The sequence below is a fragment of the Astyanax mexicanus genome, chromosome 15 (genome assembly GCF_023375975.1).
Source record: "Astyanax mexicanus isolate ESR-SI-001 chromosome 15, AstMex3_surface, whole genome shotgun sequence".
In the NCBI taxonomy this organism is placed as follows: Eukaryota; Metazoa; Chordata; class Actinopteri; order Characiformes; family Acestrorhamphidae; genus Astyanax; species Astyanax mexicanus.
In genome coordinates this window covers 39,783,381-39,799,229 of record NC_064422.1, presented here as the reverse complement: position 1 = coordinate 39,799,229, position 15,849 = coordinate 39,783,381, and the positions used below count along the sequence as shown (strand labels likewise).

Below are 15,849 nucleotides of genomic sequence, written 5' to 3'. Positions count from 1 at the left end.
TTTATACAATCTTACTCACTTGCATGCTTGTCTGCCAGCTGGATGAGGCTCTGTGAGATATCCCTTCTCCTGTAGAAACAGACCACCTTCGCTTCCACATTGCCACTCGCCGTCTGCAAACAGAGAAACACAAGGTCAGCACCAGGATGTAACATCACACTTAAAACAACACACATCTCATTCCTTCACACCTTCATTAGCTTCACAATGTACCACAAGAAACATATGTAAAGATGAGTAAAGCAACATAAATTAAGATTTAATTTGGGTTTTAAAGAAAACAGTTAATATTTACTGAAAAGCCACAATACTCGAATACTAGACCTGTAAACAGTCTGTAGAGTTTGTAAAGAATGAACCAGTAGTTCTTGTAGAACTGTTATAACTAAAGGTCGGAAAGCAGGTCGCAGTTCTCGCGAGCGTTGGTCGCGGCAGCCTCAGAAAACTTACAGAGTCTGGTTTGAGCTCAGAGGAGCTCCGGTACAGACACGAGAGCACTGCTATTCCTCCTATTACACCTCAGTGCAGCGCTGCAGTGAGTTTCAAGCTGTAATTTTACTTCTTTAAAAAGATTTTTAAAAAATCAAGGAAATCCTACCTAGTGCTGCTTTAAAAGTACACAAATGCATCAGTTTATTCCTTTAGTTAGAGTGAGTTTATTAGATGCCTAGCTCATAGGCCATGACTGCTGGTCCCAGGGGTCCCAGGGGTTGCAGATTGTGGCTACCCATCCCTCAAAGTGCGAGCGTGATGCTGCTAAAGCATGACATTAATGTCACAATGCTAATTGTGACATGTAACAGTGAGTGTGTCTACATGCACGTTAAATCTAAAACCTGCTTTAGGGGTGGGCGATATGGCCCTAAAATAATATCACGATATTTCATGGTATTTTTGCGATTGCGATATTCGTGGCGATATGACAAAACATTCAATTAAAACATAAATATTTAAAGAATACACTACTGCAACAGAATGAATATTACATTTAAATATTGTATAAGATTTGCTATTGGCACACCCCTAACTGAGATGTTTAAAAACAAATATACAAGAATTTATCAGATTTGTAACAGAAGTCAATGATCCAGAATGTCATGATACTAACACTGCAAATATCTCAATATATATCCAGGATTAAAGTAAAATAAATGATACTGAACAGATATAATCTGTCTCTAGTATAGATTTAATGAGAAATGAGAACAGTGTGAATCTACCTTTTGCTAAAAACTGCAAAAAATTAGTACCCTGATGTGATAATTAGGGGTGGTTGATATTTGGGCACGATATTCAAAAAAGTTGGCAATACTATCGCGTATGATATTATATGGCACACCCCTAACCTGCATACCATCATTGGGTTTCTCAGTAGTGCGATCAACGCCTTTACATGAATTTGCGTAATCTGATACAGGTGTGGTATATTAACATAACTGCCTATGAGAGGGACCAGCTAGAGAAGGCAGTGCATAACGCTTCAAAAATCACTGGCTGTGACCTTCTATCTGTTGCCACCATATACCTCAAAAGAATGGAAAAGGGGCACAAATTCTATGAAATTTGGTAAAAAAAAAAAAAAAAAAAAAAAAAAAACGTGCTCTGCCTACAACCACTATGATGGTCTAAACGTTGTTTTTTGTTGAAATTGTGGTTGAAATAATTTATCTAGGACTTTATTCTACACTAGACTGATCCTATAATTTATTTTATTTTATGTTATATTACTTTATTTTATTTTATAAGCTTATTCCTCTTAACTTGGGCGTTTTGGTTTGGATTGTCTTTGAATCTGGTGTTATTGTAAAAAAGGCATTGTGCTTATTGTTTATTATATAGATTAGATGTATGTATCACCATGGAAAATTAAAAACTAATCCAAAAAAAAAAAAAAAATCTTTACGAAAGAAAAAGAAAAAATAAGAATGGAAAAGAGGGTATCTAAGATTTATACATAATCACTCACTCCCGGCTAGAACTGCAACGTCGACTAAAAAATTATCGACACGTAATTTAACTGTCAATGCGTCGTTAATATGTGATATATATATAGAGAGAGAGAGAGAGAGAAAGAGTGAAGAGAAAGAGCGCAAAAAAAAGGGGTGAGTGAGGAAGACGCACACACATCGTGAGAAACAAAGCTTCCTGATTGGCCTCACCTTATGCTTATTCGGTCAGTGAGGTTTCAGTGTGGGCGGGACTTGCAGCGCGAGAGAAAAATGGTAATTTATTGAACACAAACCAGAGACTGTAAAAAAAGATGGACGCCGTGTCGCCGTTCCCATTCATTCAATGAAAATGAAGCCAAAATCTTCCGCCATGTTGGCGATCCTGATACCCGATTCTGCGCAGTAGAGACCAGAGGAGGGAGAAAGACTGTGGATAGCAACCTACTCATTTAAATAACCCCACCCCTGAGGGCTGCCTCGCGGTCACAGACTGCAGAGCGGGGCGGAGCGGAGCTGACGGTCTGTTATTGGTCCCGCCCACAAGCAGCCCTTTTACCATAACCACACCTTTTTTGAATAGAGCTGAATAAAGTGTTAAAAACCGAATTCTGTGGGGATATAAAAATGTAACAATATAAGCAGAGGTTACACTAGCTGTTACATTTAAATAAAGGAGGTAGAATTACAGTATATTAGAAAAAAACGTGATTGAACGTTGTCTGTTTTGCCATTGAAACCTATGGGGATGGGTGGGGTTACACAGCTTTCTGCAGCCGAACAGCAGGGGGCGCCTGACCTGTGGTGGCTTCACTTTTGAGAGACGATGATCTGTCCAGCTATATACAGTCTATGACACAAACAAATTACATCTGACTCCCCAATACTCTAGTCTGGATCTGGTGAAATAACAGTTTAAACACTGACTTCTATATTACCTGTGATGGTTAAACTACTGCAGAAAGCTTGATAAGGTGGGTTTAAACAGGATTAACTCCTTCATTAACATCACTAACGCTAGATAGAGTAGCTGGCTAAGTGTTAGGGAAATACTGTATTCTGTACACTATATTAAAATATCAGTGACTGGAACGTTACTAACGCCGTTACTTTTTTCAGTAACGAGTAATCTAACTAATTACTCTGACTAACTATAACGCTGTTACCATTTCCGACACCCCGTTACTGCACGTTACTTTAGCCGCTCAATTAACTTTTTTTTTATGTTTTTTTTTTTTACTTCGCGCATACAGACAAAGGCACAAGTGTGTGTGCGTTGTCTGTAGGTCACAAGGGAGGGGAGGATGAGATAACCGCCTAAGCAATGATTGGTTAAGGTATAGTAAGATTACGTCTTTAGCCACTCAGAGAAAACAGGTGGGTGGGTGTTTAGAGTGCATGCATAGTAGCGGGTGTTTACAGCTCATAGCGAGAGATGAAGAGTGAGGAGGACTCGTAGCAAAACAGCCTTTTCCAGATGGAAATACAGACACTATTTTAAGCTCACTGATGTCAAAGGTTAAAATGTTCACGTCGAGTTCACATTATGTCCCCGAACGAAAAATTTGTCATGGACAAACCTGTATGCAGGTACTTGTCTTTGCTGTCGTGCAATCTATTCATCTGGCTTATGAAGCACACTCTGATAAGGTGGGGGCCGAGGGGTGGGGGTTACAAGGGTGAGAAACACAAAAGTAAAGCAATAGTTACTTTTACTGATAACTAGTTACTTTTATAGTGGAGTAACTCAGTTAGTAACTCAGTTACTTTTCTGGAGAAGTAACTAGTAACTATTAGGGGTGGGCAATATTATATCGTATACAATATATCGTGACACAGAAATATCATGATATTAAAAATCCATATTGTGATAATAAGGATGGTTCGTCTTAAAAGTAGTCCATTATTTACTGTGTATTTATTTTATAATTGTTTTAGTTTATAGTTTTTGTTTGCAGTTTACATGCATGAAAATATTCTGCAATATTTTTTGCTGCATATTCCTGAAATTAATTAATTATTTTTCTGTTTTCCTATTTTGCCAAGTATATCGTTATGGCAAAAACACCCTGAAATATCGTGATATTATTTTAGAGCCATATCGCCCACCCCTAGTAACTATAACTAATTACTTTTTCAAAGTAACGTGCCCAACACTGTATAATATACAGCTCTGGAAAAAAAAAAAATGAGACCATGATTAGTTTGTTCTTTGTTCTTTGAATATCTCTGGAATATGGTCAAGAGGAAGATCGATGATCACAAAGCCATCAAATCAAGCCAAACTGTTCAAATTTTTGCACCAGGAGTGCAGGAATAAAATTATCCAAAATGTACTGCACAAATGGTTTTGGGACCCAGTATGGTGGTTCCAGAACAACCTACTCTATATTAGTACAGATCAGCTAAAAACAGTTGTGCCGTGTAATATAAAGTCACAATAAATAGGGCTGCAACGATTAGTCGGTGTATTCGACAACGTTGACTATAAAAAATAGTCGATGTGGAATTTATTTCATTGACGATGCGTCATTAAAGTATGAGAGAGAGAGAGAGAGCACACACAAGATAAAAAAGGGTTTTGGGGAGATACTGTACTCTGTCCAATCCGTTAAAATTAAGTTATATGTTGTAGTAACTACAGACTTTATTTAAACAAAAACACTTTATTTTCTTACAGACAAACAATAAAAAATTAGATACAAGTATCCTAGAATCTCCTGAAAGAATCTCCAGCCTGTGTGAATATTTTCTATAATATACTTTGTAATTTTTACAAAGTTTAATACAGGTATGTCAAGCTATCAAAATGTACTGCAAAACTGTCCTCACCAGTAGGTAATACAAACGGAGGGCATGGAAAAAAAATAATCGTGACTAATCGACTAATTATACGAATATTTGGCAGATTAGTCGACTACAAAAATCGTCATTAGTTGCAGCCCTAAAAATAAGTCTGTTTATTGTCCATTCCATCATTAAAAGTCGTGTAGTGTATCCAAGTCTTAAGGCAATTCAATGGTGAGGAGGAAAAGTCTCCTCAGTCTGTCTGGACTTGTGTGTTGTGTGGTGTGATGAGACGGTTATGTGATGGCCACATGATGATCTACTGACCAGTATCTTCACACTTCTAATTCACCACGAGAGGAAGCTCACACAGGTCAAGACTCCTGCTGCTTTTCACACTATTGTCTAATGAGAGCAACAGGGTCCATTCTCCCACCTCTAATTGGTTAATCAAAGACTCTACTCTCCCCTCCCCCCACCCGGCCAAACACTAATCATCACTGGCTTTACAGGACGATGATCGGTCTGCTTGCATGAGGAACAGACCAATCAAAATCACACAAACAGTCTGCGCTGTGAGCTAATTACATCTGCTGGACAAGTGAATCCACAGTTTTGACAGACATGACAAAAGATGAACGTTAAGTCGAGATGATGTGAAGGACTGACCCAGATACTGCAGTGGACAACATATTTGAACAGTGCCACCAAAGATTCACCCAGAAATCATTATGAATATTTGACCTTGTAGGAAAAAACTGAGTGGAGAGATGGATAGTAATGAGGAAGAACTACTTCACTACTGTACTTAAGTACTAAAATGCTGTATCTGTATCTACTGGAGTATTATTTTTACTTCACTACTGTACTTAAGTACTAAAATGCTGTATCTGTATCCACTGGAGTATTATTTTTACTTCACTACTGTACTTAAGTACTAAAATGCTGTATCTGTTTTTACTTCATTATTGTACTAAATTACTAAAATACTGTTTCTGTATCTACTGGAGCATTTTTTTATTTTACTTCACTACTGTATTAAAATGCTGTATTTATCTACTGTAGTATTGTTTTTAATTATTGTCACTTTCATTTATTTCTGTTAAATTATTTATTTTGAATTACTATTATTTAATAAACATTAGGGTCTTTATAAAATAGAAAAATGTTTATAGGTTTTATTTAGACTGAATATATGACACTTTTATACTAAGTTTTATATTACATAAATCTTTAATATTTAATTTGATGCAGTAGTATACTCAAATTATTTTTCTACACAAAAAATATACTTTTTTTTTAACAATTTCTGTTTCTTAAAAAAAAGCAAAACGAAAACACATACATGCTGTTTATTTAGTGGTGGTGTGTAACAAAACCCTGCAAAAATGATGTTCTACACATGCAGTGGATGAGATGCAGACAGGCTGCAAATTAAATCTTTTACATGTATGAGTAGGCACCTCACAATACACTTTTTTGTGGACAATATATTTTCCTTACAATTATTGCATACTACAGATATTATTGTCAATATATCTGACAATACACCTCATTTTATGTGTTTTCTCTCTGGTTATGATTTTTTGCATTGTAAATTTCATTTTGAAGACATTAGTGCTATTGTTTACTATGTAACTCCATATGTCACCTATTTTTTTGTCTTTAATATTAATCTACACTGTATAAATTAAATTCAATAAGTAAAAAAAGAAAAACATTGAGTGAGAATGTGTGTCCAACCTTTTGACTGGTACTGTCATACTTTGTCATGCTTATTGATTGATTGCATTGGTCATTCCACAACTGGCTATAATATTGATGATATATGTATTCTTATATGTATGTAAACAAAAATGCAAGTAAACAACAGAAACCTGTGGCATAATGTATTGAGTTCACATCCACTTTTCTTAAATTAAGATGATAATGTAATTATCGTGACATGCTGAGGTCAGAGCACTCTATACTCTTCACTTTCTGATGGTTTAGAATGAATGGGCGAAGCATGTACTGGATGTATGAGCTAATGGAGAGGAATAATTATAACTGTGGATACACAGCTAGAGGCAAGGTACAGGTGTGCTCCAAGTAACCTTTCCGTTGCTGCGGGAACCACCGTTTTAACACCTGCTGCTGTATATCATATTACAGACTTTTCAGGCACAAACATGATGGAAAAGACGGAGGAAAAAATCATCAGAAACTAATAAGAAATGTGAAGAACATTGGAATCAATTCACTTCAGAAGACTTTCAGAGCTAAGAAGTTGTTTTCTTGCATCTAAATCAGAGCACAATCTAAATATGAGGTAAAAAATATATAATAACACTGACTAAAGAGATTCTGCTAAGCTGGGTATCTGGGGCATTTACTAAGTATGCAGGAATTAATTCACCGTGTTTACGACAAGAATATTACTTATCAAATCTCTGAATTTAAAAGACCATCAAAAAGATGACTCACATAGGCTATACCAATTTTGTACAATCTGTGCACCAATCAAAGCAAAGCAAAAAGCAGGAATTTTACCTTAGTTATGTTTACAAACCTCATCTAAATGGTAATCGTTACCATTTGTATCATTTTTCTTTCATCGCTTAAATTTACAGCATGTTTTTCTTGCTTTAGTGGAAAAATGAACACAATATCTTCTCAGACTGCAAGGGAATCATTTGTGGAGTCTTTGTATAAACACTAGCGCACTCAAGCAGGGGCAGAGGGGGGCAACCACCCCCCCCCTGGTGCCCTAATGGCTATAAAAGCATCACTAAAACGCCCTCTGGAGTGGCAAAAAGTGACAAGTGGTGACAAGTGCCTGCTAGATATGATGACGTTACGATTAGCATCTAGATCAAGATATTTTGATAATGTATCTTAATAAGAGCCAATGAATGGGTGCCATTCAGCCTTTTTAGTAGAAAATGGTGCCATTATTAAGTCCCATAGCAGTACTACACCAGCCTAACTATATGCCGTCCAAAAAAATGACTTTTTTCTACAGAGAGAAGGTATTTTGTGTATGTAGTTCTAAACAGGATTATCCTACAGACAAGAATATATGATGAAGGGCCCAGAAAGGTGCTACTTTAATAAAAAAAAAGTGCCCAAAAGTGCAGTATAGTGTGATGAACATTAGGATGAACTCTATTTGATCTAGGCTCCAGACTAACTTTTTCACGACTACCCCGAAGCTTTCTGGTAGACATCCCAAACTGACCATCAGCCATTTTTTATTTTTATACTATTACACTGTTGTATTTATTTGTGTATTTTTCCACAGTTATGTCATTTTTTTGGCACATTCTGGACTATACGCTGATTGGCTCTCTACTTTATCCGTAAAATAGACTCTGCAGTAAACATTAAGAAAGCCCAGTCATATTTCAACCAGTAGGCAGCCTCCTCATAAACAACTCATAACTGGTTATAAATCACAGATTCTTCATCCTGAAAGTTTTCTAAAAGAGCTTTAATCCCAACCCTATTTTTGCTGTCCCAGGGACGGTGGGACCATGTAAGTCTGGAGCCCTGATTTGATGGCACAAAACAGTATAAATTGTTGTCAGTTATGGCACAAAGTCTATAAAACTCATTCCCATTCTTAAATTTGCATTTATTTTATCCATATATGCCCATTTAGTTTTAGCCACACCCCCTCTTTGCAACACCCCCCCCCCCCCCCTTCATAAAGCCTGAATCTGCTACAGAAGTAATTCTCAACTGGTGGGTCAGGACCCAAAAATAAAATAATTAGAAATTAAAAATAATTAATGCTCATGTGGTTTTGTATTCAGCTTATATATTGAGAAAAAAAAGAGTTTTTCTTACTAATGTACTCTGAATGCAAAGATATGCAGAGAAGTGAAAAAATCTCATTTTGTGGCCTTATTTATTTTGTACGGTTTTAATATTTAATTTTATTGTCATTTTTATACATGTAGTTGTCGTGTTTCCCCTCAGTTTCTTAAAAAAAAACTCTTAATTCCCTTTGCATGCATATATATGTTTAAATTATGGTTTGTATTCTATAAAAGTTGTTCGCGACTTGATGACCATCACAACATGTGGGTTCCAGGCTAAGACCAGTTGAGAACCCCTGTGCTACAGCATATAAACAGTTCACACAGCTTGCAGACAAAATTCCCTACCAACTAAAAAGTCATTTTCCAAGTCCTGAAATTACCTGGATTCTGGTTTTACTTTAAGTCTTTACTCCTGAAAACAACCAAAACAACCCACAACAGCTACTTTCCATTCCCTCCATAGTGCTGTACCTTATTCAGTTCCTCTATTCTCCGGATCAGATAAGGATTGCTTGAAGAATTCTCGAAAAAGACATAATCTGCAACAAGAAAAAACAGAGATGGCATTTAATTCTGCACTGCCTGCTTATCAGCCCAAAAAGCACAAACTCATAACATTACCTGTAAACAGAAACAGACACATGCATCTGTAAAAAGCAACAGTTAAAGCCCTCCTTACACCATCAGAATGTGTGATTTTACGATGCTTATGATTGAAGACAGAACTCCACAGTGTTCAGTAAACAGTACAGTACAGTGTGCAAAGATGAGACTCTGTGGTTTAGTAGTGACTAAAACCAGAAACATGAACTGTATATATGGTGATATTAATGATAACATACCAAAGAAAATCATCTCATCTCACATAGTACATAGTAGTCATCTTAGTAAACTCTACTTATGATTATGAATGGCACTCATCTCATTTCAATACATATAAAACCATATTGTGAGAATGAGAAGGGGGTTTTTGCTACCACAGAGATTCTTTCAATATTATATCGCAAACTTTGTTACAAGTACAGAGATGTTTAATAAACTGTTCCCTCAGTTTATAGGATCCTATGATTTCAGAACACAGACAGGAAAAAAGCAGAATTCAGATATAAACACATAATATGCACAGAAATAGAACATTAAACATTCTGCTATGTGAATACTGTAAATTAGTTATTTTAGTACCTGTTACTGCAAATCCCTAAGCTTCCATCTCTGACAGTTGGCTGTAGAATATTAAGTATTGAGGAAATTTCACGACTGATCACGACCCATCACTAGCAATGCCTCAACATAAGGAGGGTGAGAACTAGCACATGCCTCCTCCAACACATGTGAAGTCAATCACCATCTCTTTTCCAACTGCTGCTGATGCAGCATTACCAAGTAGCATCACAGCACGCTCAGAGGAAAGCGCAGCGACTCGGTTCTGATACATCAGCTCACAGATGCAGCCTTGTTCGGATTGACATCACCCTAGGAGTGATGAGGGGAAAGAGCATCATCTACCCACCCAGACAGAGCAAGGCCAACTGTGCTCTCTCAGGCCTCCAGCAGCTGATGGCAAGCTGCATGCCTGGGATTTGAACCTACGGCAATCTCCCAATCATACTGGAAGTGCCTTAGTCCACTCGGAGCCCAGATTAGCTATACAGCTCTAGAAAAAAAATACAGGATTGTTTTGTTTGTTTGATTTACAGATTTTTGTTTGAAAATCTTCTGTATAATACAGCTCTGGAAAAAATAAGAGACCACTTAAAAATTATGAGTTTCTTTGATTTTACTAAATTGAAAACCTCTGGAATATAATCAAGAGGAAGATGGATGATCACAAGCCACCAAACCAAGCTGAACTGCTTGAATTTTTGCACCAGGAGTAAAGGCATACATTTATCCAAAAGCTGGTGGAGGAGAACATGATGCCAAGATGCATGAAAACTGTGATTAAAAAACAGGGTTATTTCACCAAATATTGATTTTTTTAATCTTAAACATTATGAACATAAACTTTTTTTCGCATTATTTGAGGTCTGAAAGCTCTGCATCTTTTTTGGTATTTCAGCCATTTCTCATTGTTTGCAAATAAATGCATTAAACGACAATATTTTAATTTGGAATTTGGAAGAAATGTTGGCCATAGTTTAAAGAATAAAACAACAATTCTCATTTTACATTTTAAACAATAATAATAAAGCAACTGAATAATAGGAACTGAAGTGGTCTCTTATTTTTTCCAGAGCTGTAGGTTATCCTACCTAGAAATGTGAGGGAATTGCATGGGCAGTGATATTGTGATATTATTTTAGGGACACCCTTATTGTTTACAGTGGACTGACAGCTTTAGTTACTTGCACTTGTAGTTCTTATTATATTCTTATAGTTGTATATTGTTCTTATATTATAACTGCAGATTTTTTATTATTTTTTTTTTTAACTTATGTAGTTACACGTTGTATATTATTATTAGGTTAGGTATCATTGCCATATCTGTACATTGGTCTACAGCAATTTCAGAATATCTATCTATCTATCTATCTATCTATCTATCTATCTATCTATCTATCTATCTATCGGAAGGTTTCAAGTGTCGAAATATTCTAGTTATATTTTCTACCTTTATAAGCTAACTAGCTAACTACTTTAGCTCCATATTATCCCTAATAAAACGGGCCCATCACAGTCACATTCCGATACACTGAGCCTGAAACTGAAAGCACTCGTTTCTACGCATTTTCAGACTATTAAAAGACTTTAAAGCTTTAAACATAACTAAGTAATATAGCTTAAGTATAGTTTGTCACAGCTCATGTCCAGCCTCGTTTTATTCTGCCACAGCTTCACCTATTGCTAACCTACGCCACGAAACAATGTCGGCCAATTTTCTGTAGTTAGCCGGCTAATTGCTCTGAACGGTGATGCCAAACACACGTTTAAAACCCAACTTAAAACGCCTATTAAACGAATTTGTGCTACTAAATGGTACAAAATGCAGATTGTACAGAGTGTTTAGACACTAACTAAACCTCGCATGTGTTTTATAAAAGCCTGTAACTTGAAATATAATCTTTTTTACAGCTTAATTGTTTGGCGGCGGCGATTTCAGCTAGCTAACCTAACGCTAACGTTGTTAAACTAGCGTTAATGGATGGATGGGAGCCAGAAACTGGGGTGAAACGGTCACAAAGAAATAGATAATATAAAATAACCCGTCCAATAAATTATGGTGGATTTGTTAACTTTTAAACTAGGGCCCAGTTTGGTTGTAAAGTGTGCGGGTTAATTTGTGAGGAACGATTTTTGGACGCCAGGTCTGATAGATAACCAGTGTGTCTAGTAGAGCTAGTTTAGCTTATCTTAGCTTAGCATAGGTGATGGTGATGATGGCCTTGCTATGCTAACTAGCTTATCTAGCTAGGTAGCTAACGTTAGCTAGCCCATGCAGTCGGAACAAAAACCTGGGGATTTAGCATTAGCTAGCATAAAGTAGTTAGCTAGCTAGGCTAGTAAGCTAGCTTCTGGACCTGAATTTACCTGGACATGCTGGCTAGCTATGCTAGCTAAGCTAACGATCTCAATTTAATCCATCCCTGCAGATGTGGTAGGTTGGCTAGCTAACCAGCTAATCTAGCTAGCTAGCTGAATCCAGATCCATTATTTTAGGTTAGCTATAACCTTATCCTGACCAGGATTTTGTTCCAACTGCACAAACAGCTCTGCTGCAGCTCCTCAGCTAGCTTAGCCAAGCTAGATCCCTGCAGAGGTGTTAGTAGCTATCCAGGTGAATCCAGGTCAAGAAATTGAAAATCCGCTCCGGGATTTTGTTCCAACTGCATTGGGAAGCTCAGCTGCAGCTTATCTTCCACGTGCAGTTGGAATACAATCCCGGAATGGATTTTCACTTTCTGGACCTGGATTCAACTGGATTCTCCACCACCATTCCTCTAGTTAGCCTACCATAGTTTTAGAGGCCTGATCCACATCAAACACCAAAATACACCTATGAATCATTATCAACCCCTTTTCTAAAACATCTACAAAACGTCCAACTCCTCCTAAACCCCCCCACGTTTCTCGTTTCTCTGAAGAAACGCTGAAACTTTACCTTTAAACAGAAATGATCAGACTGACATACCTCCGACCCGGTACATGTTGGCCGCCATTTCTGCCCTCCCGGAGTGTTAAAAAACCAGACCATAAACTAAAATAAATAAATAAAGGCCTAAATAAAAAGCGGGTGTGCTGCACAGCGGACTAATAAAAGCGGTAGCTAGGTTATACGCTGTTACAGTTACAGCTACAGAGGTGGGGGTGAATGAAGCACGAGATGAGCGGGAGGCTACTTTCTGTTCCCCCCTCTTTCCTTTTTCTTTTTTTCAGTGTGTTTTGTTGAGGAGCCCCCCTCCTAAGATTAGTACACAGTACAATACAGTAACTCACGGAGAGAGAGGGAGGAGGGAGGGAGGGAGAGGAGCTTCCTCATGAGGGAGGAGGAAGAGGAGGAGGAGGGGAGGAGAGTGGTGTGAAAAAGTTTTTGCCCCCCTCACAGATTCTTTTGTTTTTGCTTTTTTTGTCATACCTACATTTTTCATTTATTAAGGGCCAAATCTGTCCAAACATATGAAAGCATTTTAGGGCCCTTTTTAAAAATATATTAAATAAAAAAAAAGTTGACTTGTAATATTATGAGAAAAAAATATGTACACAGTGGCATTTCAAGAGAATTCAACTTTTTTTTAGCCATTCAGAGTGGACTTTCTGAGTCCTTTCTCAGTTTCTGAATCAATTTCTCTAATTTTCCTATTTATAAGTATAGGTTTAACATTGTTGTTTTATTCTATAAACTGCGGACAACATTTCCAACAAATTCCTAATAAAAATATTGTCATTTAGAGCATTTATTTGCAGAAAATTAGAAATAACAAAAAAGTTGCAGAGCTTTAAGAGTTCAGAAATCAATATTTGGTGGAATAACCCTGTTTCTTAATCACAGTTTTCAAGCATGTTCTCCTCCACCAGTCTTACACACTGCTTTTGGATAACTTTATGCTGCTCACTCCTGGTGCAAAAATCCAAGCAGTTCAGTTTGGTTTGATGGCTTCTGATCATCCATCTTCCTCTTGATTATATTCCAGAGGTTTTCCATTTGGTAAAATCAAAGAAACCCATCATTTTTAAGTGGTCTCATTTTTTGCAGAGCTGTATTTTTCAGATAATCGAACACATTTTAATATCAGACAAAGGTAACCCAAGTAAATATAAAAAGTATAGTTTAATAATTTATATCCAAATGATTTATTTAAATATATCCAAACCTATGACAGCTTTTTAGGGCCACACATTTAAAAACAGTTCATCTAAAAAATAAAGTTGAAATAGTATAAGGGTCAAAAAAAGATTATTGTAATAAATTCCACATTTCACTCCAAAACCTTAATTTTGCTTCATTATTATTATTATTATTATTATTATTATTATTATTATTATTATTATTATTATTATTATTATTATTATTATTATTTTAGACATTTATAGGTGGACTTACTGGTGTGCTTCAGCTCATTGTCCTGCTGCAGAGCCTAAGTACGCCTAAGATTAGTACACAATACAATACAGTAATTTAAGGGGGGCGGGACAGGAGAGTGGTGTGAAAAAGTTTTTGCCCCGCTTACAAATTTCTTTGCTTTTTAAATCATAATTATACACTATAATAGACCGGTCACTCTTGGGAAGGTTCACCAGTGTTTTCTCCATTTTTGAATAATAGGTCTCGCTGTGGTTTACTGGAGTCCCAAAGTCTTAGAAATTACTCTGTAAATTTTTCAACTTGTGTATCTTTTCACCGTTGGCAGCAATAACTGCAATCAAGCATTTGCGATACCTGGCAATAAGTTTCTCGATGAAGGAATTTGTACAATGGGTTTAATTCAGCCACATTAGAGGGTTTTCCCTCATTTTGTTTTGGACCTGCTGGTGTGCTTAAAATCTTTGCCCTGCTGCAAGTATGCCTGATAATGACCCAAATATGTTTGAAGTACCATAATAAAGTTACTAAACAAAATAAATTTAACTTTATTATCATTATAGAATGACGTACAGTGAGGTACAGCAAAGCAGAGCAAGCTAGAATGAAGTAGAGTGAGGTGAACTGAATAAAATACTTCTTTTTCTGGGAAACATTAGTGCAGCCAAACTGACTGCAGAAAAAAAACATTAAACAGTTAAACTAATTTAGAATCTCATTTAATAGTGTTGTGCATCATTTAAAAAATATATGTTCTGCAAGTCATCCAAACTATGAAGAAAAAAATAAGGAATTATTTAGTAAACAAACACAAACTGAATAAACCACAGTATATTTTAGATGTTTCAAAGTAGTACCTCTTGTTTAGATGACAGTTTTGCACATCTTGTCATTTTTTCAGTCAGCTTTATGAAGTAGAGTCACTGGAATTCAGGCTTTCAGTTAACAGCTGCGCTGAACTCAAAAACTGAATCACTTAAGTTAAAAAAATAATTTAAGAAATGAAGCTCAGTTAATTTGAAAAAATACAAAAACTTTGAAAGTTTCCTTAAGCGCAGTCTCCTCTCAAAGGCCATCAAAAACGTTGATGATGAAATTGGCTCTCATCAGGACCACCCCAGGAAAGGAAGACCGTGAGTTACCTCTGTTGCACAGGAAAAGTCCATCAGCATTACCTGCCAGATAAGAGCACCTAAATGTATTGATATTTTCTTACACCCTATTTTTTTTATTGTTTTTCATGCTGAATAAGTTCATTGTTAATTGTGGTCAATGGTTAATTGTGTTGCTCAAGTAATAGTTGGCTGTAAAATGATAACATTGGACTAAAATCTCATATCTTAAATTAATTATTAATAAACCAACCATTTTAATGTTTGATCATTTGTATTTCCCTCTTCTGGGATTAATAAAATGTTGTTTTACCTGATCTCATCTCAATATTATTATTCAATCTGTGAATTGCAGTTCGATTCTTTTGTTCTCCATATTTTCATAATGCTCTAAATTCTCACGTTTTCTTTGAACGTGTTGTTTCTTTGAACAAATAATAAAATGAAAAAATAACTAAAACAAAGACTACTTAAAAAAATCTTTTTATCTTTTTTTATCGTATTTTTTAGAGTTAGAGGGTTAGGGTTGAAGAGGGTGGGCTCCTTGTTATGAGGGCTTTGGTTTCGGCCCGCCCCGCTCCGCGGCTTGGCGGGACACGCGTGCGTAAAAGTGCGTAACGGGACTGGAGTCTCGCCGGCGTGACATCACCGCGTGCACGAACTGCCCCCCTGTATTCCGA

At 36.5% G+C, this 15,849-nt stretch overlaps 1 protein-coding gene across 4 annotated transcripts in view; it reads right to left on the bottom strand.

Annotated features, from left to right (window-relative positions):
* Positions 1–12,989, bottom strand: part of mta3 (metastasis associated 1 family, member 3) — an 87,998-nt gene extending 75,009 nt beyond the window's left edge. For 2 of the 4 annotated variants that reach the window (XM_022670337.2, XM_022670338.2), the window contains exons 1-3: positions 12,669–12,989; positions 9,011–9,078; positions 20–113 (exon numbers count right to left, since the gene is read on the bottom strand). In XM_022670337.2, the coding sequence (XP_022526058.2) occupies positions 20–113; positions 9,011–9,078; positions 12,669–12,696 (190 nt within the window). In that variant the 5' untranslated portion in view covers positions 12,697–12,989. The remainder of the gene's footprint in view (positions 1–19; positions 114–9,010; positions 9,079–12,668) is intronic. The other 2 variants (XM_022670339.2, XM_022670340.2) reach the window with 2 other exon arrangements.
* Positions 12,990–15,849: the final 2,860 nt, after the last annotated feature.